A 25651-nucleotide genomic window follows, 5' to 3' on the forward strand; every position below is an offset into this window, starting at 1 on the left:
ATACAGGTATTTCATTTCAAGTGAGATTTCCAGATGCTATTTATTAAGTGCTCTACAAGTTGGAATTTTTTGTGGCAGTAACAGCATTCCCTCCCATCCCATTGAAAACCTAGGGCCATCCCATCTCTGCAAAGAAACAATAATGAGCTATGCCTGCTGTGAGGATGGTAACATGGCCATAGTTGTGGCTCCTACCCTAATTTGGGAGGATGTCCAGCTTGCATCTTAGGAGCAGTGGCTGCATCTGGGACTTGTCATGAGTCACTAGGGCAGTGTCTTGGATATCAAGCTCCACTATTCCCAAAATAGTTAGAGATCTGACACTTTGGTTAAAAATAAACACAAGAAATAGGAACAGGAGATGGCCATTTGGGCCTGCTCCGCCATTCAATATGATCATGGCTGATATATACTGTTCTTGCTTTCTCCCCATACACTTTGCTTCCTTTAGCCCAACTCCTTGAACATATTCAATGTTTTGGCCTCAGCTGCTTTCTGTGGCAGAGAATTCGACAGGCTCACTACTCTCTGGGTGAAGAAATTTCTCATCTCAGGGGCATGGGTTCATGGTTCCATGCAGGTGGAGTCGCAGGTAGACTGGTGAAGGCGGAGTTTGGCATGCTTGTCTTCATTGGTAGGAGTGTTGAGTTTCGGTGATGAGGTGTCATGTTGCAGCTATACAAAGATGATAAGGCCACTTACAGTATACTGCATACAATACTGGCTATCATGCTATAAAAAGGATGTTGTTAAACTAAAACATACAGAAAATCTTGTAAGAATATTGCCAGGACTGGAGGATTTGTGTTATAAGGAGAGGCTGCTTAGGCTTGGACTTTTTCCCTGAAGCAGTGGAGGTATGGGGTTACCTTTATAGAGGTTTATAAAATCATAATAAGGTGAATAACCAAGGTCTTTTTCCAAGGGAACAGGAGTCCAAAATTAAAGACCTGTTTAAAATAAGAAGGGGAAAATTTAGGAGGAACCCAGAGGAGCTGGGAGATGATGCATGTATGTAATGAGCTGCCAAAGGAAGTGATAGACGCGGGCACAATTACAACATGACATTTGGGCAGGTGCACAAAGAGGAAAGGTTTAGAGGGATAAGGATGAAATGCAGGCCCATGGGACTAATTCAGTTTAGGATACCTAATCACCTTAGCCAATTTGGACCAAATGGTCTGTTTTCATGCTGTGTTACTCTGACTCTAGTAGCTTTGCTTTCTGTGTTATGTAATAAACTTGTGCTCTGTCATTAAAAACATCACAACTAAAAATAAAACTGTGATCCATCAAGACATGGTTTCGTCTGAGATTTGACTTATGACCCTAGTTGATGGTGCTTCTGGACAACTGTTTCACTGAGAGTATGTCTTGTTTTTTCTTAACTCCCAGATGAGTGGTTTCTAAGCAGACTACAGTGACAAAAGGTGTGCTGTGAAATTACTGGGAAACAGTGTTGCTTTTTCTACTAACATCAGGCACCCCTATTGCAAGGCTGGGAAATTGTGAGGGGCAAGGGTAAGAGTAGAAACAATTCCCAGCATCCGATTAATAACACCATGCACCACTCAGTGCATGGAACCAGAAATCTGTCACCTTGGATCTTTGCCAGGTTGAGCTTGTCAAATTGTGCACTGCTTCTACTGCAGGTTGCCTGTGTCAGTATGCAGCAGAGCCAAGAACAGGGCAAGTGGAGGAGCTAGCACATACTGAACTAACCCTTTGTTGAAGCAGAGTCTGGGGAAAGAGATCTACTCTCTGCCTCACCTGAGCCCCACACAGTGAAGAGTAGCTCTCTATGACCACAAATTGACTTCTGAGAGATGGGTGTGTTGTGAGAAGCAGCTGAATGGGGAGGGAAGAGAGGTGGTGAGGGGGCTTCAATGATCAGATATAATATCTCCATTCTTACTATGGCAAAGAAGTACGAGTCCTTTGAGCAATGAATGCATCTAGAAAAAGGTCGGTTAAGTACCGTAGAATTGTTTGTCTCATTGAATTATGCCTTGATACTGGGAAAGGTTGGAAATCATTGTTCTCACTAAGAGGGCTGCACTTTCCCTACCAAGGAATTAGTCCAAAATTGAAGGTTAAGTATATATTAATTCATTTGTGGGATTGGACATTTCTGGCCAGCCAGCCAGCCAGCACTTAAGGATAACTAGGGAACAGGTAAAGTGGTGGTGAGCTGCCTTCTTGAAATGCTACAACCCACCTGCTGCAGGTTGACCTACAATGCCATTAGAGAGGGAATTTCAGGATTTTGACCCAGCAACACTGAAAGACTGGTGATTATGTTCCCACACCAGCATGGTGAGAGGCTTGGAGTGGAACTTGAAGGGAGGTGGTGTTCCCATGTATCTACTGCCCTTGTCTTTCTAGATGGAAGTGGTCAGGGTTTGGAAGGTGCTGTCTGAGTTTCTACTGTGCATCTTGCAGATAGTTGTGCACACTGCTACTAAGAGGGAGTGGATGCAGTGCCAATCAAGTCGGCTGCTTTCTCTTGGATGGTGTCAAGTGGTGAATATTCCATCAGATTCCTGATTTGTGCCTTTTAGACAGGGGAGTTACTCACCATTTTTTTTTCATAACCTCTGACCAGCTCTTGTAGTCTGTTTATGTACTGAGTACAGTTCAGTTTCTGGTGAATGATATCGATGTGCTGGAGGTTAACGGGAGAATTCAGTGATGGTAACACCATTGACTGTCTCTATTAAGAGATGATCGAACCCCTGCCCCTTGATATTCATAGCCTGGCATTTATGTGGCTTACATGTTAGTTGTCTTTTGTCAGCCCAGGCCTGGATGTTGTCCAGATCTTGTTGCATTTGAACATGGACTGCTTCAGTCTCCAACTAGTCACAAATGGTGAATGTTGGTAAACATCCTCACTGCTGCCCTTGGAGGGGTGGGTGGGAAGGAGGAGGCAGAAAGTCAGTGATGAAGCTGAAGATGGTTGGGCCTAGGACCCTATCCTGAGAAACTCCTGCAGCCATGTCTTGGAGCTGAGATGACTGACTTCTAGCACCACAACCATCTTGTCAGGTATGACTAACTACTGGAGAGTCTGGCCCTAATACCCATTGATTACAGTTTTCCTAGAATATTATATATAGGAGTGGTAAAAAAGGAGTAAGACTGACTAGAGATCAAAAAAGGGACTGGCACGTGAAGGCTGAGCTATAGCGGAGGTGTTAAGATGCACTACAGAAATTCACCAAAGATCCTCAGACAGCACCTTCCAAACCTACAACCACTTCCATCTAGAAGGACAAAGGCAGCAGTTATATGGGAACACCACCACCTCCAAATTCCCCTCCAAGCCACTCACTGTCCCAACTTGGAAATATTTGTTCCTTCACTGTTGCTGGGTCAAAATCCTGGAATTCCCTCCTTTAATAGCATTGTGGGTCAACTCACAGCAGGAAGACTGAAGCGGTTCAAAAGGACAGCTCACCATCACCTTCCTAAGGGCAACTAGGGAGGGGCAAGAAATGCTGGCCAGCCAGCAACGCCCACATCCTACAAACGAATAGAAAGAAAATGCACGAGTATTCACCTATCTTTCCCAAGAAAAAAGGAAAAACTGCCCAGTGATGACTGAACAGGAAACTGTTACTGGAAGGGTTCAAAACTAGCGAAAGAAGTCCATGCCAGACTGCTGTTACTTAGTTGATGAGGCTTCAGCACTACATGAGATGCATCCAAAGATTCTGAAGTATGAACAAGTAGAAACAGCAGGGGCACTGGCCCTAATCTGTCTTGAACTTGGGGGAGCTACCAAAGGAATGGAGAATGGAGAATTTCAAATCATTATAGCCTTATTTACGAAAGGTTGCAAGGATATTCTCAGCACTAACCGATCAGTTGGTTTAACACTAGTGGTTGGGAAACCAGTAGAAACAATTATTTAGGATAACATAGGATGGGCTGTTTAGAAATCCATTCTGACTCTTCCCAAAAGGGGAAGTAAAGTTCAACTAACTTGCTAGAGTTTTTGGAAGAGATATTAGAAACGCTCCAAGGGGAGTATGGACAAAAAAAGCAGCTGAATTCCAAAAGAACATGGTGAAATTTGGCCTTGATATCAAGGGCCATGACTGAATGTCGCATCAGGAGTCCTGGTAAAACTGGAATCAATTAGAATCATACCTGGCACATAGGGTGTGGTTGTTGGAGGTCAGTCATCTCAGCTTCAGGACATCTCAACAGGAGTTCCTCAGTGTTGTGTTCTTGGCCCAACCGTTTTCAGCTGCTTCAATGACCTTTAGGAGGTCAGAAGTAAGCATGTGGAATTATCAGCCAACAATGTTCAGCACCATTCACGACTCCTCAAACACTGAAGCAGTGTGTTCAAGTGCAACAAGATCTGGTCAATATCCAGGTTTGGGCTCACAAGTGGTAAGTAAAATTCATGCCACGCAAAAGCTAGGCAATATCACTTAGTGGTTATTTGATTATCTTTTTCAATGATGTTATCATCACTGAATTCCCCACTATAAAATATCCCAGACGTTATATTCTGATTTCAGATCAGTTGTAAGTAGTGGTTAGCAGAGCAGGTTAGAAGCTGGAATACCCCATTGGGAAGTTAGGTGAGTTACTCGAAGTTTGTGCATTTAGCTACAAGACAAGTCAGGATGGTGAAGGAACACTCCCCACTTGTCTGGATGGGTGTAGCTTCAACACTCAAGAAGCTTGACATAATCCAGGACAAAGCAGCTTGCATCATTAGTGTGACCTTAAAAACAGCTGTTCCTTCACCACTGGCACTCAATAGCAGCAGTACTATCTACAGATGCCCTGTAGAAATTCACCAGTGATCCTTTAACAGCACCTTACAACCTCAGGATGGGGAGTGCTTTGACTTGGAAATTGATCACTGTTCCTTCAGTGTTGCTGGGCCAAAATCCTGGAACTCCCTCCCTTACAGCATTGTGGATCTACTTGCAGCACGAGTTACAGTGGTTCAAGGAGGTAACTCACCACCACCTTCAACAGGCAACTAAGGAGGGGTATTAAGTGCTTGCCCAGAGTCACCACCCCTCTCTCTTCATTAAGTTAATAAAAATGTGGTATGTGGATTTCCAGAAGAGTTGATAATATTACACAAAAACAATCTAAAAGTAATGGTGGCAACATGGAGACAAAATTGGCTGAATGATAAGAAACAGTAAGGATTAATGGATATTTTTCCAACCTGGAGGCAAGCTTTTGTGGAGCTCCCAACAGTCTGTACTGGGACCTGATTTCTGATATATAAGAGTGAGGTGGATCTTGGTGAACAGGGAGAATTGAAACACTTGCAGCTATGAAATGAAACTTAGAATTACAAACAGAGGACAGTGTAGAATTCCAAAGGGACATTGACAACTTGGTGGAGTGGGCAGGTGACATTTCAATACAGGAATGAGTGAGATAATGCACTTTAGTAGGAAGAATATTGAAGGACAATACAATTGGACCCTGCATTTTATAGGGAGATACAGAAGCAGAGGGACCTCAATGTATACGTACACAGGTCGTGAGTGCAATTCAAGCATCTTCGGCTTTATTAGAGACAGATCAAGATGGTGATGTTAATCTTATAAAAGACAATTGTTAGGCTTCAATTGAAGTCATGTGTACAGTTGTGGGTGACACATTATAGGAACACAATGTGAAAGAATTACAGAGCACAGAAACAATTTACTAGAATGATTCCAAGTAGGAGAAACTTCAGTGATGAGGATAGGCCAAAGGCAGGGGGATAATTCTCAGAGAAAATGGCCGAGAGGAGATTTGATAGAAGTTTAAAAAAAACAAACTTACAAGCAGGCTGGACAGAGTAGATAGGAAGAAGATTCTCTTACTTTTAAGATGATCAAGAGGGCATAGGTGTAAAGTGATGTGCAAAAGTAATACGGGTAAAGTGAGGAAAAAAATTCTCAGCAGGTTGTTGAATCTGTTCTTTTGAGCCAAGACTCATGATTGTTCTCATGGCCTCCTTTATCAGAATCCCCCTCCTTTAAACACTAATTTGTAGCCTAAGACATAATTAATTGGCACATTCAAGACAGTGGAAATCTAAAGCACACAAATGTTTAAGTAGAAATTGTATTTAATAAAGTAACTTGTGACAGTGTCATATGTACATGGGGAATGGACAACCAACCTACACCTATTGTTCATACAATTCAGCATGTTAACCAAATATCTGCCAACTGCAAGAGATCAGGCTTAGAACTTTAGTTCCACAAAAAGCACAATTCACATGTCACCCAAATTAAATCTTTTAGTCTGATCCAATCTAATCATTTGCAATGAATTTAACCTTTTTCACTGACAATAGAGAGAGTTGAAAGGCACACAATGTAGTCAACAACTCAGCAGGAAATACCCTGTTTGTCACGAGTTGCCACCAACTCCTGGACAATTTGTACCTGTCTGCTGTCAGCTGGAATAAAATGGCAGCTCACCTGCAACCTCTTTTTGAAATAGTTGCTGAACTCAGCCAGGGTGGGGAAATCAAGTGGAGGACAGGCAAGATGAAATGACAAAAAGAATAATTTTGGCAAGACAAAATAAAAAAAGGAGGGGAATTACTCCCCCCCCCACCCTGCCCGTAGAAATCTGATTCAAAAGGTAAGTGTAAATGGGAACAGGTAGTATTATTACCAAGAGTTGCTGTCAAAAATAAAACATGCAGATGATCATCTAAAATTGCTGAACTCAAATGTCGAGTCCAGAAAACTGGCAAGTGTTCAATCACTTTGCACCATCATCCCTGCTGCCACTTAATCTCTCCCAAACACCATCCCCCACCACCCCACCCCCCCGCAACCTTATCACAGGCATTTTGTTCCTCTAGCTCACCACCACCACTTCGTCCTCTACTTGATTGAAACTACTACATGTCCAACTTTTCTTCCCCCAGTTGATTTTTAAACTTTGTTTTCTTTCCACATGTGCTGTCAGACCTGCTGAGTATTGCCAGATTTTCTATTCCTTTCTAACATTTACCTAGATTTCCCTAAAATGAATTGATGCCACACGTCTCAAATTCCACAGGTTTATTTCCTATTTCCAATTTCCTACTGAATTTAATGTTAGCCACCTTATTTATGGCACCTAGTTCTTGTCTCAACACAGATCCAAATTTGTGCAATCACTGCCAAATAAACTTTTCACAGGAAGTGTGGGCTAGCACTTAACAGCATCAGTAAATGTCAGCAAGGTTATGTTCCTTCAATTTCAACAATCAACTACTCCATCCAGTACAGATAGGGGACAATTTAACAGTGAAATCAAACTCCATCAGGATATTACTAGTTGATTTTAAAATACAAATTCTTTCCCCTAGATTTCCCTCGTCTATTTTTATTTAGCCACTCACATGCCCCACCCACTAACCCAAATCTTCTTACCTGCTTTTGATTCAATTCAAACTCACCTTTCACTAATTTCCTTTTTCAGAATAAAGTGGTTTCTATTTCTTTCTCAGAACCTTGAACCGCACCAGTTTGGAGATACTGGTTTTCAAGTGCTGCATTTTCTTCAGCCTATCATTATTAGCTCACACTTCCAGAAAACAGCATTGAAAATGAACTTGAAAGGCAAAGTTTAAAAAATTAATCATGCACAATGCTCTGCTCTAGAAATTTCCAGTGCCAATATCAAGGCTACTTATTGTATGTGCTGTCATTATAAAAATCTCATTCCAACTGATTTTTGAGGGAAAAAAGTGCTACATTAGGAAATTGGAAAACATTTACTCCCTTGCAGCTCCTTTGAAAGATGCAGTATTGCCTATTATGGGATAATATAACAAAAGATTTGCAGTTTTGCAAGTAGTAGCTTTGACTGACTTTCATATGATTTGGTTTGAGAGTGGTCCACTACAATGAATTCATAACTGAAACCAAACAGAAAACCAGTTAGCCAGTGTGACAGCAGTTACATTACAACATACTATACTGCACCTAACCCACATCCTCATAATAATTACATTTGAAAAAAACAAACCATCAGTAAAGTTTTTCTTCCACTCCTAGCTTTTATTTGATCCCATCACTGTCACATTGCTACACTGAGTTTATAATCAGTGAATAAGCATCAGATGCAAACAGATGGTTGGTCTGAAATTTACTTTTCCAGAACAGCTGCAAAAAGTTAAGGTGTCCTTTTCAGATTTTGGGAGTAGGCAAATACCGCAGATGTTCACAAATACTGCACATGGAGTAAAAGGAAATGAGAGATTTATGGGTTTCTAGGTGAGTCAGTGGTAGTTGGGGGAGGTGGGGGAAGAAGAGAAAGAAGAAGTAAACTTAAGGGAAGGCAAGAAATTTCTCCAATCTTCTTTCATTTGCTCTTCATATGCTCAATCCACAAAGACCCAAAAATTGTAAGTATATTGCAGTTGCTATTGAAAGTCATACTGGTGATGAGAACTAGACTTTTATACACCTCCACAATATAGTGGAAAATTCTCATAGGTCTTAATTTTGCAATTGACACAGTCAATGTTCTCATTGTTTCCCACTGTAAGGCTGTACTTAACTTAATGGAGATTTTTGGCTGCTGGAATTAAAAAAAAAGACAATTCTTTTGAAAGTATCCACTGTCATAGCTGCAGGTTAGCTGAACTAACAGAATGAACAGAACAGTGAAATGAACAAAGGTCTAAAGCTTTTCGGTTTTCATAAGTTAGCTAGGAGTTTCCAGATAGATCATCCTTTTAAAACAGTCGTACATTGTATCCAAAAGTCTGCTTAATGCCTTCAAAATAGTAACGCTGCCACCCTGATTTTGTCTGTTCTTCCTCTCCCACTGGGACACCTTTGCACTCCACTTGAAGTTCTGTTCCATCATCCTTGCTGCAGAAGCTTAGTTTTATAGTTGCATAATGTTCTGAAAATAAGGCAGTCACAATGAGCAAGTTTTTCAACATCCAGGCAAAACAAAACTTCAGATTTCCAAGTCAAAATCAAATGAAATGAAGGAAACCACAATTACATAATGCATTTCAAATAAATCTACAATAATTTAACTTATGATACTTCAAAACAGTTTTGTGGCAAAGTTTTCGATTTCAGGGCTGCTGCAGTGCTTGAGCAAGGGTCAGAGCAAACTGGAGAAACAGCATCTCATTATCCACTCGAGGACTCAACATCAAGTTCAATAATTTTAGAACCTGAATACCTTCCTCTAATGTCCCTTACCCACCTCACACACATCACAATATGGGCCACGTTCAGCACAGCCAACTGTTTCTCACCAATTTATGGTCCCCATTATCAGCTTTTCTTTCTCTTGAGCTTAACTCCTTCCCATCCTCAGCTATATATACACACCACTTTTTCCTAGCTACTAGTAGTTCTGGAAGGTGGTCACCGGCTCCAAAATGTTAACTCCGCTTTCCCTCCACAGACACTGCCGAATTTCTCCAGCAGTTTTTTTTTGTTTCATCTTATTTGTAGGGCATGACTCCAACCAGCAGAGACCCTCTGTCCCCGCAATGATTCTCAATGACTCAGTATTCCTAAAACTTTTGATGCCATACTGTCAAAATGCTACATTATGGCAGCTAACCTCACTTCACTTTCAACTCTTTGTCCATGTTTAGATCAAGTGTGTAGGGAGGACAGGAGCTGAATGGCTGTCTCATTCCAACTTGATCATCAACAATCAGGTAATTCTTTTCCAAATGTTATCAAGTGGCACTATCAAAGACACCCTTCCATCACTGACCATAGAGTAAACTAACAGGGTGGTAATTGGCCAGGTTTAATTTGTCCTGCCGTTTGTGTATGGGACGTACCAGAGTAATTTTCCCTATAGTTAGGTAGATGTCAAGTGCTGTAGCTGTACTGAAACAGCTTGGCTGGGCTAGAATCAAGCGTATAAAGTTGTACAGGACTATTCATTAATGCATTCAAGACTTGAGCCAATACAAAGTTTAGTCAAACCCTTGCACTGTAGGATGCAGCTACACTTAACAATTAACTCCACAGAGAGAAACATACCAGTTGGCCATGACTTGTACCTCCATTTCATAACAATCCGTTGCTCAGAAACCTGGTGAATAAAATTAGGTCATCAGTACATTGATAAAAGTGTTACGTGAAAACACTACTAGTAACAGCAAGTACTTATGTTGAATAGAAAAACAAAAACTATGAAGTCACTAAACTAAAATTAGTTTTGGTTAGGGGATTTCAGCATTGACAATTTTACTACAGATTCACATCGCCTAGATTTTTAAATTTCTCTCTCCAGAAATTGAACTTCGTTTATATGCACAAATTCCAACAGATATGAACAGAGAACAAGTCAAACTGTCTGCAGTTTAAGAATTTTACAATAAAAAATGTACATAAAGTCCTAAAGGTCATTCAAGCAAAAAAATGATTTTGTTGTTCAATGTAGTTTGCTATTGCTTTCATAAGCAATGAGAAGAAATTTGTTGAAAATTGTGTTGACATGATGCAAAGGGTTGATTTGCAGAAGGTGTAGTAAACACTTACATTTTCACACTATTAGAGCCAACAAACAAAAACTATTGCATATATCTTAAACTCTGAAGAGCAACTGCTGATCTTTTCCCTTGTAAACACCAGGAAGCAAGGTTTTTGGATAAATGTGGGGAAAAGCAAATCAATTAAAATTTTTATTCAAGAGAATTCTTCCCCCATCACTCCACCCATTAATTTATGGAGCACGATTGTAGAAATTAAACTGCCTTTGTAAGCATATCCATTCAACATTACCATATGGGTTCTCATCAGTTCATTAACACAAAAATTGAACAAATTTTTTTAAAATCACATCAAGCGTTTGCTACCACATGCACAAATATAGTTTAGATTTAAACATCAAGAGGCATTGAAACTTTACTTCTATTCTAGGCCTCAAAGATTTTTAAAGTCCCAAACTTGTAATGCAAGATTTTTTAAACCAAAGATACTCACCAGTTCCAAGAATTCCCCACTGACATTCCCCTCTAGAAGTCGAAACTTCCCTCCTTTAGTAGCCTCAACAACTGCTGGTGCATGTGTGAAAGCCTGAATAAGCTAAATGAGAAGATGGACAATACCATGAGAGCTTTAGAGTAATTTATTACATTTATAACACTTATAACATTTATAAACAAGGGTTTCTCGGTCTCTCCCCCTCCATTAAATAATATTGCTAATTACAACCGTATCACTTCAAGTGAAATAGTTCTGAGATAGAATGAATTACAATACCTGAGAAATGATTCGGCAATCAAATCTTTTAACATGACAATTATCTACCAGAAGGGTGATCCAATTGTCCATTTCAAGTTTAATTTTAGCTCAATCCAGCTCTGCCTCAGATTCTGGAGTGGTCAAAAATAACAAAGGAGGGAGGTACAACAACTATACACAACTTTTTAAATTTGTGTTGTGCAACCATTTTAAAATAGGTCTCCTGCAGCTGTTTATTCCTTGCGTGGTGTGTTATGGATTGCTACACAATTTACAGCTTATAATCAACACCTTTCTTCTAGGTCAGCTAGCGTGTGCCTTGGGAAACAATCCAGTAAAGCATGAACAGAGTACTAAGAACGTCAGTTTAAATAGACAGTCAACACAGATTTAAACTAATTTTAACTAACAATTGCAAGATAATAATACTGTAGGTGACTGAAGTCAGTGGGTGCTTTATTTTTGGAATTTAAGATGAATTCTGATTAAAAAGTCAAAGATTGCTGTGCAAGATAAGGACTCATGGGTTTGGGGGAAAACATTCACATGGTCAGAGGATTGATTTAACAGAAAACAATTGTAGCCTGTCAAACAAACTTCCTTTGGGGTGCTGCAAAAATCAGTGTGAGCATCAATTGAAATCTATTTTAATTATGGAGGTCAAAAGGCATCGACCACAACATAACCAAGTTTGTCAATAACAAAACTAGATTGGAAAGTAAGCTGAGAGGATAGCAGTCTGCAGAGGGATACAAACAGAGGAAGTTGTGGTTAGGACGTTGTTAGACATAGAAGTAGTGGAGAAATACGAATTCATTCTTCAAAAGATGATAAAATATCACCACAGAAACAAAACAATAAAATTTTGAAATTCAGAAAAGTTGGGATGTCATGGTGATTGATTTTCAAAGAAGTCAAAAACACAATACAGCAAGCAATTAGGAAGGCAAATTGTATACAAGGTGATTGGGTACAAGATTAAGGAAGTTTTGCAATTGATAACAACATATCCAGAGTTTTGGTCTTCTTTACCCAGAGGATTATACTTGCCTTAGGACCGACCCAGTGGTGGGAGCAGAGTGCTATACAGTCAGGAGGGACCTTGGAGTCCTCAACATTAACTCTGGAACCCTTGAAGTCTCACGGCATCAGGTTAAACACAGGCAAGGAAACCTGCTGCTAATTACCATGTACTGTCCTTCCTTCGCTGATGAATCAGTTGGAGGAAGCAACAAGTGCACCAAGAGTGCAAAATATACTCTGGATGGGTGGGCATTTCAATGTTCACCGGCAAAAATGGTTCAGCAGCAACACTACTGATCGAGTTGGTTGGGTCCTAAAAGAAATAGCTGCTAGACAGGGTATGCAGCAGGTCGTGAGGGAACCAAGATAAACAACATACTTGACCTCGTTCTTACCAGTCTACCAGCTGCAGATGCACCTGTATCGTTAAGAGTGACCACTACACAGGCCTCATGGAGATCAAGTCTTGCTTTTATATGGAGAACGTGGTCCACTGTCCTGTGTGGCACTATCACCACGCTAAATGGGAGACTTCAAACAGATGTAGTAATTTAAGATTGGACATTCACAAGGTGCTATGGACCAGCAACAAAATTGTACTCCAGCACAAATCTGTAAACTCAAGGCCCGGTATATCCCCAGCTCAACTTTTACTGTCAAGCCAGGGAATCAACCCTGGGTCATGTACGGTGCAGGAGGGCATTCCAGAAGCACCTTTAGGCATACCTGAGAATGAGGTGTCGATCTGGTGAAGCTACGTAATAGGATTACTTGCATCCCAAACAGCATAAGCAGCAAGTGATACACTGAGCTAAGTGATCCCACAACTAACAGATCAAATTAAGCACTGCAGTCCTGCCACATCAAGGTTATGAATGGTGCTGGACAATTAAACAACTCACTGGAGGAAGGTCCAGATACGCCTATCCTAATGATGGAAGAGCACTACACAGTGCAAAAGATAAGGCTGCAGCATGAGCAGCAATCTTCAGCCAGAAGTGCCAAGTAGACGATCCACCTCAGTCTTTTCCAGGTGGTACCCAACATCACAGATATCAGTTTTCAACCAATGCGATTATTCCCAAGAGATATCAAGAAATGGTGCGAGGCAGTGGAGGCTATGGGCCCTGACAACATTCCAGCAACAGGACTGAAGATTTGTGAATTTACCACTCCCTAGCCAAGCTGTTCCAGCACATTGTCGGGTAAATGCCATGTTGTCAATGTGGAAGTTGCCCAGGTACATCCTGTACACAAAAAGCAGGACAAATCCAACTCAGCCAATTACTGTCCCATTAATCTACTTTCAATAATCAGTAAAGTGATGGAAGGTGTCATCAAGAGTGCTTTCAAGCAGCATTCGCTCAGTGACACAGTTTGAGTTCTGCCAAGGCCACTCAGGTCCTGACCTCAATACAGCCTTGGTTTGAACATGGACAAAACGAGCTGAATTGCAGAGGTGAAGTGACAATGACAGCCCTTGATGTCGAAGCTACACGAAGGAGCCCTAGAGAAAAACTGGCATCGTTGTATATCAGGGGACGACCTCTCCACATGGCATGAAGATGGTTGCGGTTGTTGGAGGTCAGTCATCTCAGCTCCCAGACATCCCTGCAAGATTTCCTTAGGGTAGTGTCCCAGATCCAAACATCTTCAGCTGCTTCAATGACATCCCCTCCATCATTAGGTCAGAAGTGGGGATACTCGCTGATGATTTGGGGCAACGTGGTGGCTCAGTGGTCAGCACTGCTGCCTCACAGTACCAGGGACCCAGGTTCGATTCCAGCCTTGAGGAACTGTGTCTGTGCAGAGTTTGCATTCTCCCCATTTCTGCATGGGTTTCCAGTTTCCTCCCGCAGTCCAAAGGTGTGCAGGGTAGGTGAATTGGCCATTCTAAATTGCCCATAGTGTCCAGGGATGCATAGGCTAGGTGGATTAGCCATGGGAAAGATGTAGGGTTACAGGGATAGGGTAGGCATCTGGGTGGACTTGATGGCCAAACAGTCTGCTTCCACAGTGTAGGGATCCTATGAAATGAAATCCGATGATTGTGCACTGTTCAGCACCATTTGCGACTCCTCAAAATACTGAAGCAGTTCATGGTCAAATGCAACAAGATTTGGATAATATCCAGGCTTGGGCTGGCAAGTAACATTCAGGTCATAAGACATAGGAGCAGAAATTAGGCCATTTGGCCCAATGAATCTGCTCCGCCATTCAATCATAAGTTCCTCAACCCCATTCTCCCACTTTCTCCCCGTAACCCTTGATCCTCTTGGTAATCAAGAGCCTATCTATCTCAGTCTTAAATATATTCAATGACCTGGCCTCCACAGCCTCCTGTGGCAGTGAATCCCATAGATTCACCACTCTCTGGCTGAAGAAGTTTCTCCTTATCTCCGTTCTAATTGGTCTTCCCTTTACTCGAAGGCTGTGCCCTCGGGTCCTAGTCTCTCCTAGGAATGCAAACATCCATCGAGTATAGTCCCATAGTCCTCAAATGTTCCTATATGTTAAGCTTTTCATTCCTGGGACCATTCTCATGAACCTCCTCTGAAACCGCTCCAGGGCCAGTACATCCTTCCTGAGATTTGGGGCCCAAATCTGCACACAATACTCCAAATGTGGCCTGACCAGAGCCTTATAAAGCCTCAGAAGTACATCCCTGCTTTTATATTCAAGTCCTCTCAAAATAAATGCCTTCCTGACTACTGACTCAACCTGCAAGTTTACCTTGAGAGAATCCTGGACTAGAACTCCCAAATCTCTTTTTTTTTGCACTTCAGAACTTCTGAATTTTCTCCCCATTTAGAAAATAGCCAATATTTCTATTCTTCTTACCTAAGTGTATGACCTCAATTTCCCATGTTGTACTCCATCTACCACTTCTTTGACCACTCTCCTAACCTGTCCAAATCCAAAGACAATGACAGACAATCACGACCCCCTAATATTCATTGGTGTTATCATCACTAAATCCCTGACAATCAACATCCTGGGGGATCACCACTGACCAAAAACTCAATTGGCCTCACCACATAAACAGTGGCTACAAAAGCAGGTCACAGGCTAGGAATACAGTGGTGAGCAACTCACTTTCTGACTCCTGAAAGCCTGCCAACCACTTAAAAAGGCATAAAATCAGGATTGTGATGGAATTCTCCCCACTTGCCTGCATGGATGCAGTTCCAGCAACACTCAAGAAGCTTGACACCATCCAGGACAAAGCAGCCCAGTTGTTTGCCCCCATGTCCACAAGCATCCACTCCCTCCAACACTAACGCTACTACCTACAAGATGCACTGTAAAAATTCAAAGATTCTTAAACAGCATCTTCCAAATCCACAACTGCCTCCAACTTGGGGGCATGTATAGCAGATACATAAGAATACCACCACCTGGAAGTTCCCCTCAAAGCCACTCACCAATATGACTTGGGAATGTATCACTGTTCCTTCATTGTTGCTGGATCAAAGTCCTGGAATTCTCTCCCAAATGGCATTCTGGGTCAACCTACAGCATGTGGACTGCAGCACCAAATCCCTAAGTGGAAGCAGGCCATTCAGCCCATTAAGTCCACATCAACCCTCTGCAGAGCATTCCACCCTGACCCAGCCCCCACCCCACCCACCCACACCACTGCATTTCCATGGTTAATCCACCTAGCCTGCACATTCCTGGACCCTATGGGCAAGTAGGCTTGGCCAATCCACCTAACCTGCATATCTTTGGACTGTGGGAGAAAACCAGAGCATCCAGAAGAAACCCACAGACATGGGGAGAATGGCAAGCTCCACACAGACAGACAGTTGTCCAAGGGTGGAATCAAACTTGGGTCCCTGGCGCTATAAAGACAGCAGTGTTAAACACCGAGCCACTGTCCTACCCTCCATCAGTGCAGCTCACCACCTTTTCATGGGCATTTAGGGACAGGCAATAAACGTTGGCCAGCCAGCAATGCCCAGATCCCACAGGTGAATTTTAAAAAAAAAAAAATTCCCTGATGGTGAATGGTGGTCTGCAACAAATCAAGCTTGGTGGTGGTGCTCTCATCAGGTTTCAGAAGTTTGTCGATTCCATGCTCACTCCAAACATTCGAATACATTTAAAACTTTGAAAGAAAATTAACTGCCAGTTAGACAAGCACAGTATAGATTGAAGAGTAAATTATGTTCGATTAACCAGAGTTCTTATGGTGAGGTAACAAAGGCTATGTAGCTGATAACATACAATGTTCTTTAAAAGAACATGTTAAGTATTTGCAAAACACTATTGTAAAACTGAATCTTATTGGGCACAACACTGGCCAAGGGTTAGCAGAGAGATGGTAAATTTCATTTATGTTTTGACTGTGGGAAAGGGATGTGTGGAAAGCTGCATTGTTCTCCACCAGTATCACTGCAATGAAATATAATTATTTGGAATTGGTGGTAGAGGACATGGAAATTGCATAGTAAACAGTAAGAAAGGCTTAATATTTCAAAGTAGTCCAGACAAGCTGATGAAATGAGTGAAAGTGGCAATTAGAATTCAATTAGAAGCGATACGATACGTTGGGGGGAGGAAAGTAGCAACAACACATGTTAAAATGGTAAAATATTAAAAAGTAGAAAGAAAAACATGGAGACCAGAGGGCATTTGGCACAAATCTTTGAAGGTGGCAGGAGAGATTAACAAAATAATAAAACACAGAATTCTGAGTTATATCAAGAGGCAAAAGCAAAATAGCTGTGTTAAACAGACATGAAAACCTAATTTAAATCCAACTAGACCAGTGGTATCCAATTTTGAGCACTACACTTAAGGATACAAAGACTTTGGAAAAGTTAAGAAGAGGCGGAGAATGATTCCAGGAGAGGAATTAGTTACACGATAGCAGTTGGTGTCCTTGAAAGCCAAGAAAAGACTTGATAGGTGTTTAAAATCAAGAGGGGATTAGCTACAGTAAAACTAAACTGTTTCCAATGGTTTAAGAGATGGTAACCAGAGAACACATTTAAGGGAGCTCAGAAGAAATATTGAAAGAAAAAAACATCAGTGCTGACATGAGAAAAGCACTTCATGCAATGAGTCACTAGAATTTAAAATCCACCCTTCTGCAGAACAACCTTCTGGTAAGGAGAAAATAAAGAGCAGAGGGATTGATTTTTTTGCTATTAAAAAAGCAACAACTTAGGGATAACTCAATGACCTCTTTCTGTTTCATGCTGTTCTTTGATTCTTCTGCCAAAAGAGAACAGACAAGGCAGCAGCTCCTAAAGCTTTACATGCTCCTCCACCACAAGGTGGTGCACAACAGCAACAAACACGGAATTTTTTAAAAAACCGAAAGGACTGCAGATGCAGTAAATCAAGAACAAATACAAAGTGCTGGAAATGCTCAGCAGGACTGGCAGCATCTGTGAAGTAAAAAAAACTGAGTTAACATTTCAGGTCCAGTGACCCTTCCTCAGAACTCGTGGAATTTTTTTTACTCGTGTATCCAAAACTAATTTTATACTTGCCTCTTGTGTAATGAAGATTCTGTATAATTCCTCTGGTGATGTCATGAAATAGTCCTTTAAGTTAAATTTACAGGTTGGAATCTTGACCCCAACTGATGTATGCTGACTGGGTAAGTGCCCTACAGCAACCTGAAAAGAAATTAATTCAAGTAAAGTACAGCACAACGACAGAGGAAGTTGTACAAGCTTCCAAGAGCTAAATGAAGCAGTGGACTATGAAGTCACCTGTTAGTGATCAATATAAATAACTAAATTTATTACTAAAGTCTTCAACAAACCAGGCTTTAGATGGCATTAACCTTCAGCCATGGTTTTTAAAATGGGACGCAAAAAAATGGTGTCATCTTTCATCGTAGCAGAGAAATGACAGTTTGAATTACTTAAAGACTCTACTGGGTACTTTAGCTGAAATAATGACATACTATTCTTTTTGCACCAAAGCTCACTTTCCCTTGACAGTGAATTTTTTTAAAAAAAAGTTATCAGTAGTGGAGCATGGAAAAGTTCAACACTTGAGCACCCAGCATCACGCCAAACTTTAGGAGATTTCCATTGTGTACACCTGGTGTTTGTAAGCACTGAATAAAAAGGTTGCTGCCAACTGAACTGCTGCAAACTCACTCACTAGGAACTGATTAACGTTTCCAATGCAAGCCAGAAAGACAGAAGAGTAGTTCTGGTTTTGTAATAAAACGTGCCCATAAATCATTTAGAAGTTTAAGCTGTTTTAGACTTTTTGTGGGGAAGGGGAGTAGGGTTGTGAGGAAGAAAGAATTATTAAAAATGCTATTTTAAGAACTAATTTTCAAAAATGTAGTTCCACAACACATGAAAAAAGTTTCAGACGCCAGAATGGAAGTTTAAAACGTCTATCAACCAAAAGTGATTTAGTTGAAGAAACAATACAACAGTTGATTCTATAGATCACTTCAAATAGATTCTTTTGCCATGGTTTCCTTGTGAATTGTACAGCCAGGGAGCAACTAACAGATCATCCAAATGAAAATATAACAGGAGGGCACAAAGGCCCCTGTAATTATTTGAATGCTTTTTCATTGGACAGTGTCCTGAACAGAGTCAGAGTCAATCTGCCTGGTTTATAATTTAAAAAGAAAGCCTGCCATTTAATTGCCAAATCAGCAATGTCCACAGCACTCCTCCAGAGTCCACTTGCTGACCAATTAGCGGTCTCCTTTCTTCCAATATAAAATGCTGGTTTCCCCACTGAACTGTTAATTCTTGCAAACTGTCTTGAAGGCGACATGAGAAGCTTTGACAAAAATGTCTTTTTTCCAGCAATACACAAATACTGTACCTAAGACAATTACTCAGAGGCCTGGAATTCTGCACCCCCTTTCTGTTTGCTGAGCACCTGCCCATTATCGATAAGGAACAAATCAGACAGCAAAGCAAGCTCTCCATTCGCTTGGATTAGCTCACCTCCAACTCTCAAGCGTCAAATATTATACAGCAGTCCATTTGGTCAGCATGCCATCTACAACCAGAAGTATTTAATTGCCAATCATTAGTGCACAGCAGAAGCAGCGTGTACCATCCTCAAGATGCATGGCAGAACAACACCTTCCAGATACCTAACTGACTGTCTAGAACAAGAAAGCAAGAACAGTGGATCGTCTTGGAACTCCCTGTGGTGCATCTGTACAACACTGACTGCAGCTACACCAGGTAGTTGCTCATTTATATTTCCAATGGCAAATGGTGATGGGTAAACGCTGTTGGATCCTTGCTGTCGATAAAATTTTGTTTGTTGAAAATGGGTAACATAATTAATTATGTGTAACTATTCACCCCAGAAACACTAGATACATTTGATAAGGTCTCTCATGGCTGGTCCAGAAGATGAAGTCATATGGAATCCATCGTGAGTTGGTAAGTTGAAAACAAAATTGGCTTGGTCACAGAAACAGGGTGGGGTGTTTATCTGACCAATCGTGTTCTGCAAGGATCAGTGCTGGGACCTCTGTTGTAAGATATAAAATATATATAGAAGTGATTAGGATGAGAAACATGGATGGTCTGATTCGTACACTCGTAGAAGACACAAAAATTGGTGGAGTCGTCGATAGAGTGTAGAAGTGTCAACTGATGTAGATCAGTTAGAAAGGTGGACAAAACAGTTTAATCTGTATGTGAGAGATGATGCATTTGAGGTCAAACGCAAGAGTAGGAGGCAAATAGCTGAACCCTGAAGAGGGCTGATACACAAAGGGATCTTGGGGTGCAAGTCCATAGTTCCCTGAAAGTGGCAACACAAGTGGGGAAAGTGGTAAAGAAGATGTATGGCATGCTTGCCTTCAACAATCAGGGCATTGATTAAAAAAAAGTTGGCAAGTCATGTTGCAGCCGTATGAAACTTTAGTCAGGCAACATTTGGACTATCGGGTGCAGTTCTGGTCACCACACGAAGGATATGGAGGCTGTGGAGAGTATGCAGAAGAAGTTTACCAGGATTTTGCCTGGGTTGCAGTGTATTAGCTATAAAAAGGAGAGGTTAGGCTGACTTGGGTTGTTTGCTAGGAGAATCGAAGGCCGAGTCGAAGCTGATAGAAGTATATCAAATTATGCAAGGGATGGATAGAGGGAGTCCTCTTCCCAGGGGAATAAGGGGCATGGTTTTAAAGTGGAAGGGAGAAAGTTGAAGGAAAAAACCAAAAAATAATTGCAGATGCTGGAAATCACAAACAAAAATTAAAATAGAAATTTCTGGAAAAAAAACTCAGCATATCTGGTATCTTCTGGGGAGAGAAATTAGTTAATGTTTTGGATCTAGCAATTTCTGTTTTTGTGAAAGTTTAAAAAGGAGGCGATGTGGAAGGAAAATGTTTTTCTTTTTAAGAACACAGAAGATGGTAGATGTCTGCAACATGCTGGCAGAGGAGATGGTGGAAGAAGATATGACTAAAATGTTTAAGAGTCTATTAGACAAACATATAAACAGGCAGGGAACAGAGGGATACGGTCCTGTTCCTGTGTTATACTTTATGTTCTGTTAGGGTACACACTGAAAAATGCTAAAAGGAAAATCTGTCAGCTAGGAGTTCAAGTTTGAAAATAAGTTGTTTTTTTTTTTAAAACCTTTGTCTGAAGATCAACTTTGGGCTTCGATTTTGATGGTTCCTTTTGAACTCCATTAACTGTTGGCAAGATCATTCCCTGAGTAAATTCTGGAATAAAATCCAAAAGCAACAGTGAATTCTGGTGTATGAACAGAACAAACTTTATACAGAGCTTTTCAGTCATTTCAATCTTAAAGTTAATCATTGGTGCAACAGAATACATAACAGCCTAATTTGCAAAGTCCTACATAAAGCTTTATGACCTGATAACCCATTTGGTGTTAGTCGAGGACAACAAGTAAACATTGAACATAACACTGAGGACTCCTTTGTTCTACTTCAAAACAAGCATTATTGATTTTTTACATTTTTCACCCGAGGACAGAAGACGCTTGTGTTCAGTATTTCACCTCAAAGATGAGCCTAGTGATTCGTTGGTACTACACTGAAGTAGTGTCAGCCTAGATATTGTGCTCTAGGCTCTGGAACAGGATTAAAGAATTAACGGTACAGAAAGGGGAGATTGCTACCATGGAACCATGGCTGTACAGCAGTGACTAAACCAAATACTTTTTTTCTGCACCTTAAAACAAACACCTTGAATTTAATTGCTGTTCACATGAATGGTTAGGTGGCAGCAAACAAATCAAATATCTCGGGGCTAGGCTCTAGGAAAGAAAAGGCCTGAATTTTATTGATTAGGCAAAAGGATCTGGACGCAGGTTCTCTGATGTTATAATAAAAGATAAGCTAACAGAAAGAGAACACAAGTCCTTTATAGGCACATTAAACTAAGAGTTGATTTAATAAAAAAAGGACCAAAAAAGAATTGCACAACAGGTTTGGCTGCAGTACAAGCGTTATTTGCAACTACCTTTACCATGAAAAAGCACACAAAAGTCATAGAAAGAAAAGACAATCGAGGTACTAGATGACCTAATAATGCATAAAAAGGTGGCAAATGGAAAGGCTGCATATACTTAGGAGATCACCATGACCATCAAGGAAATAAACATTGCTGAGGGAACTATGAGGGGAGGTTGCAGGAGATCAGACTAGAATTTTCCAATCCTGCTCAGATGTAGTGCAGGTGTGAGAATCTAAAAATTAGAATTTAACACTCTTGTTCAAGAAAGTGTGCAAGAGAAAACCCAGGAACATAGTCTGTTTAAACTACGTATGAGGAAGCTTTGAAATTATGCCTTTCAATTTATCTTATTTCAAGGTTGTTCTCCAAGTGCCACGTCAAATTACAAGTGACAATGGTCTTGCAAACATTCTAAATCATTGCAACAATTAATAATTTGAAGTTATCATTAAGTCCGTCTTTAATGTTGTCTCACTGCTTCCTTTGCTTTCAGCCTCTTGACCTTTTTCATTACTCTTTGGAGTGATTAGGTACTCCACCCTTCTTCACAGATCACACATCCCCAGAACTCTATTTTCACTGTTTCATACTTCAAAATTCTTTTCCTCAACAAGGATCCTTAAGCACCATGTTTTGAAGCTGTTGATTTTCTTTGTTTTTTCTTTTCCAATGCTCCAAACATTACATCGATTGAGTAATTGATAATGAACTACCTCCCCAGACAGCCCAACACCAGTGCTCCAATCATAACTTATGATAGACAAGTTGCTTGCACGCTAAGTTATGGATCAGTTCAGCATTTCATTCCTATCAAAACTGCTAGCTTCCAAATCACTCAATTTTCTTTAGATTTGCTGCCATTTGATCAAAGAATCGATTTTGAATCCAATAATCTACTCCCTATCAATACTGCACATTTCCACATTCATTATTTTGTTGTTTTCATCACAGTGAGATGGCAGCAGAATGGTAATGTCACTGAACTAGTAATTCAGAGATTGGCTAATGCTATGGAGATAAGTTTTGAATCCCATTATCACAAATGGTGAAATTCGATTCCAGATTTGTCAGCTGAAATTGGAAGGTAATCCAAAGGAACCATTGCATTTTGTTATGGAGCCCCTCAAGGTATTGTGCTAGGCCTGATCTTCTTCAACGATTTCTCTCCATCATAAAATCACAACTGGCCAGAAATTGAAATGGTCCAGCCTTTTAATACCATAGTGACAAGAGGTCAAAAGCTGGAAATTCTGCCCTGAATAATCCCCACTGCCTGTTCACACCAGGAGGTACAAGTCAGAAAGCTGGATGGAATACTTTCCGCTTACCTGAATTGGTGGAGCTCAAATGACAAGCAGCTTAACAAGCTGCTGCTTAACTGACATTCCATCAACCACCATCACACTGACAAAGTGGCAACGTATCCCATCTATAAGATGTCCTTAATAACCTATTCAAGGTCTGTCAACAGCATCTTCCAAGCACGTGCACCCACCACACAGAAGAATAAGGGCATCAGATGCACAGGGACATCACCTGCAAGTTCCCCTTCATGTCACAAATGCTCCTGACAAGTGCTGTGCCTTCACTGTTGTGGGGTCAAAATTCTGGAATTACACAACAGCACCATAGTATACTGACAGAGGGCTGCAGGGGTTCAAGGCATCGCCAAGGGTAATTAGGAATGGACACCAAGTGCTGGCCTAGCCAGAGATACCCACATACCATGAATGATTAAAAAAAACGGTCCATGTCCCAAACAGGAAATTCAAAAATTCTCAGCCTTAATATCTAATGGCTTAACTTCTCACTACCTGTTGAACTGAAGCATATCACACATCCCAGCTCTGACATCTGTTTATATTCTACACACCTTGACCTACAAATTGTGGCCTTATGCTATTTCAGTCCTGGAATTTGTTGCTAAACCATTTGGCACCATCTTCAAAAAAGGATTTTCAGAAGTTAACTATGCTGCTTCTTAGACAGTCCCTCAGAATTGAGAATGACCGATTTTCACACCAGTTCCATGGATTGAGATGAATAACAAGTCCAATGTGAAATGTATAGATTCTTCCAAATGTTGGGTGGCTAGTGCTTGAAAGGTTGGGTTGTTTGGAGGTTTGTACACTCTCCAACATCACTAAAGCATTTTTGCTGCCTTCTTGGGAGCCTTCTGCCATAACAAAAGACTTGTTGTTACACATAGCAACAATCACTACTAATTTTCTGACACTCAAAGGTTAGCCTAACACTACAGCCCACATCTACAACAGCTTTACTATGCTGAAGGTGCTATAAGCACTGTGGGATGAGGCCTCTATGTTAATAAACCCAAGTAACTATAATGATGCTGAATATTGCGATCTCCTGCACACCCCATTTAAAAAGCAAGTACGATTATATTTTGGAGTAATATCCTGTATCCAGTAGCAACTGGCTCAGCAATTACATAGACAAAGAAAAAAAGTCACCTCAGACCTAGGTTCATTTCTAATTTCTAGAATTAAGCCAATGACAATCTCACATGCAAGAATGCTTTAGATGGACAACTAAAAATTCAAGTATTTGGTTACCATTTAATGTGCTTCAAACCTTGGTTAATTGGAGCATTGATGTTGTTTTTCCTGGTGTGCAAAGTTTTCAACATGTATGCTTTAATCTATGCTTACCCAGTTTCAGCGTATCAATGTAGTTGCCAAGAGCTTCCCTGATCTTTTTTACACCTTTGTTTTTCATTAGGGCCAATAATTTTGTATCAGGCTCATCTTTTGCCAGCCCAACAGTAACCTGGAGGATAAAATTAAAAAATATATTCACTCAATCTCCCAAAAAAACTACAATTACCCATAGAAGTCCAAAAGCATTGATACATCAATCTTTATTTGGAATCACTGTGACAAGTTCTTGCTAGTACTTTTTCCTGCATTACTACCACAGGCTTCAATCTTTGATACAATAAGTATACCGTTGATAAAATGCAGCTGGGAACGTTAAAGATTACACTATGAAAATTATTTTTAGGTGAGCAAAGGAAAAAAATGCCAAATATTATTCTTTCACAGAACCAGATACCAAGAGCTTTATCAGGCAACATAAAGAAAAGGCATTGCAGATACAGGCATTTAAAACAAAAAGACATTAAGATATGTTTAAGTAAAATCAGTGAACATTTTATCAAAGCAAAAAAGGTGATGTCTACAGTTAAAATTCCAGGACTCAGACATATACAGAAATGCAGCTAATTGACCCATCATATCTCAGCCAGTCAACAGAAGTCTGACTGTACTAATCCCATTTTATAGGTCTTGGCCCAGTGTTGCAAGCTGTGGCAATGCAAGTTATTAAATACTACTGAAAAGTCAGATTTTCCAGACCCCACCATCCTCAATGGGGGAAAAAATTAGTTTTCAACTCTGCTCTTAGCCTTCTACCTCTTAGCATAAATCTATGCCCTTGATTTTTGACCCTTCTATTAATGGAAGGTGTCTTCCTATCTATGCCTCTCAATCTCATATACTTCTTTCAGCTCCTCTCTCAACCTTCACTACACCAAGTAAAACAATCCTAGTCTATCCAGTCTTGCCTCATAGCTCAGACCCTCCAGTCCTTGCAGCACCTGGACAGATCTCTTCTACACCCCCTGGAGTACAAATATATTTTGCACATACTACCCCAACTGTGGCCCACCCAGTGTTTTATACAATCCCAGCATAACCTCTCTGCTATAGAATTCTATATCTTAGCTAATAAAGGCACATATCCCATATACTTTGTTTACCACCTTAGTTACCTGCCTTGCTACCTTCAAGCTTGTGTGTCTTGGCACACTAGGGAGCCTCTGATCTTTAGTACTTTCCAAGGTCCTACCATTCATAGCACAATAACATGTCTTGTCAGCCCTGCTTTCTGGGAGGAATTCCATTTGCCATTACTCTGCCCAGCCAATCAGTTCATTGATATCCT

General features: G+C 40.7%; 1 protein-coding gene across 2 annotated transcripts in view; it reads right to left on the reverse strand.

Moving 5' to 3' along the window:
* Positions 1–6085: 6085 nt before the first annotated feature.
* Positions 6086–25651, reverse strand: part of ahsa1b (AHA1, activator of heat shock protein ATPase homolog 1b) — a 34390-nt gene continuing 14824 nt past the window's right edge. For both annotated transcript variants that reach the window (XM_048599815.1, XM_048599816.1), the window contains 6 exons: positions 24358–24475; positions 20837–20925; positions 17741–17869; positions 10953–11054; positions 10008–10059; positions 6086–8892 (listed from right to left, as the gene is read on the reverse strand). In XM_048599815.1, the coding sequence (XP_048455772.1) occupies positions 8720–8892; positions 10008–10059; positions 10953–11054; positions 17741–17869; positions 20837–20925; positions 24358–24475 (663 nt within the window). In that variant the 3' untranslated portion in view covers positions 6086–8719. The remainder of the gene's footprint in view (positions 8893–10007; positions 10060–10952; positions 11055–17740; positions 17870–20836; positions 20926–24357; positions 24476–25651) is intronic.

This window comes from Rhincodon typus, chromosome 8 (assembly GCF_021869965.1).
Source record: "Rhincodon typus isolate 14 chromosome 8, sRhiTyp1.1, whole genome shotgun sequence".
NCBI lineage: Eukaryota > Metazoa > Chordata > Chondrichthyes > Orectolobiformes > Rhincodontidae > Rhincodon > Rhincodon typus.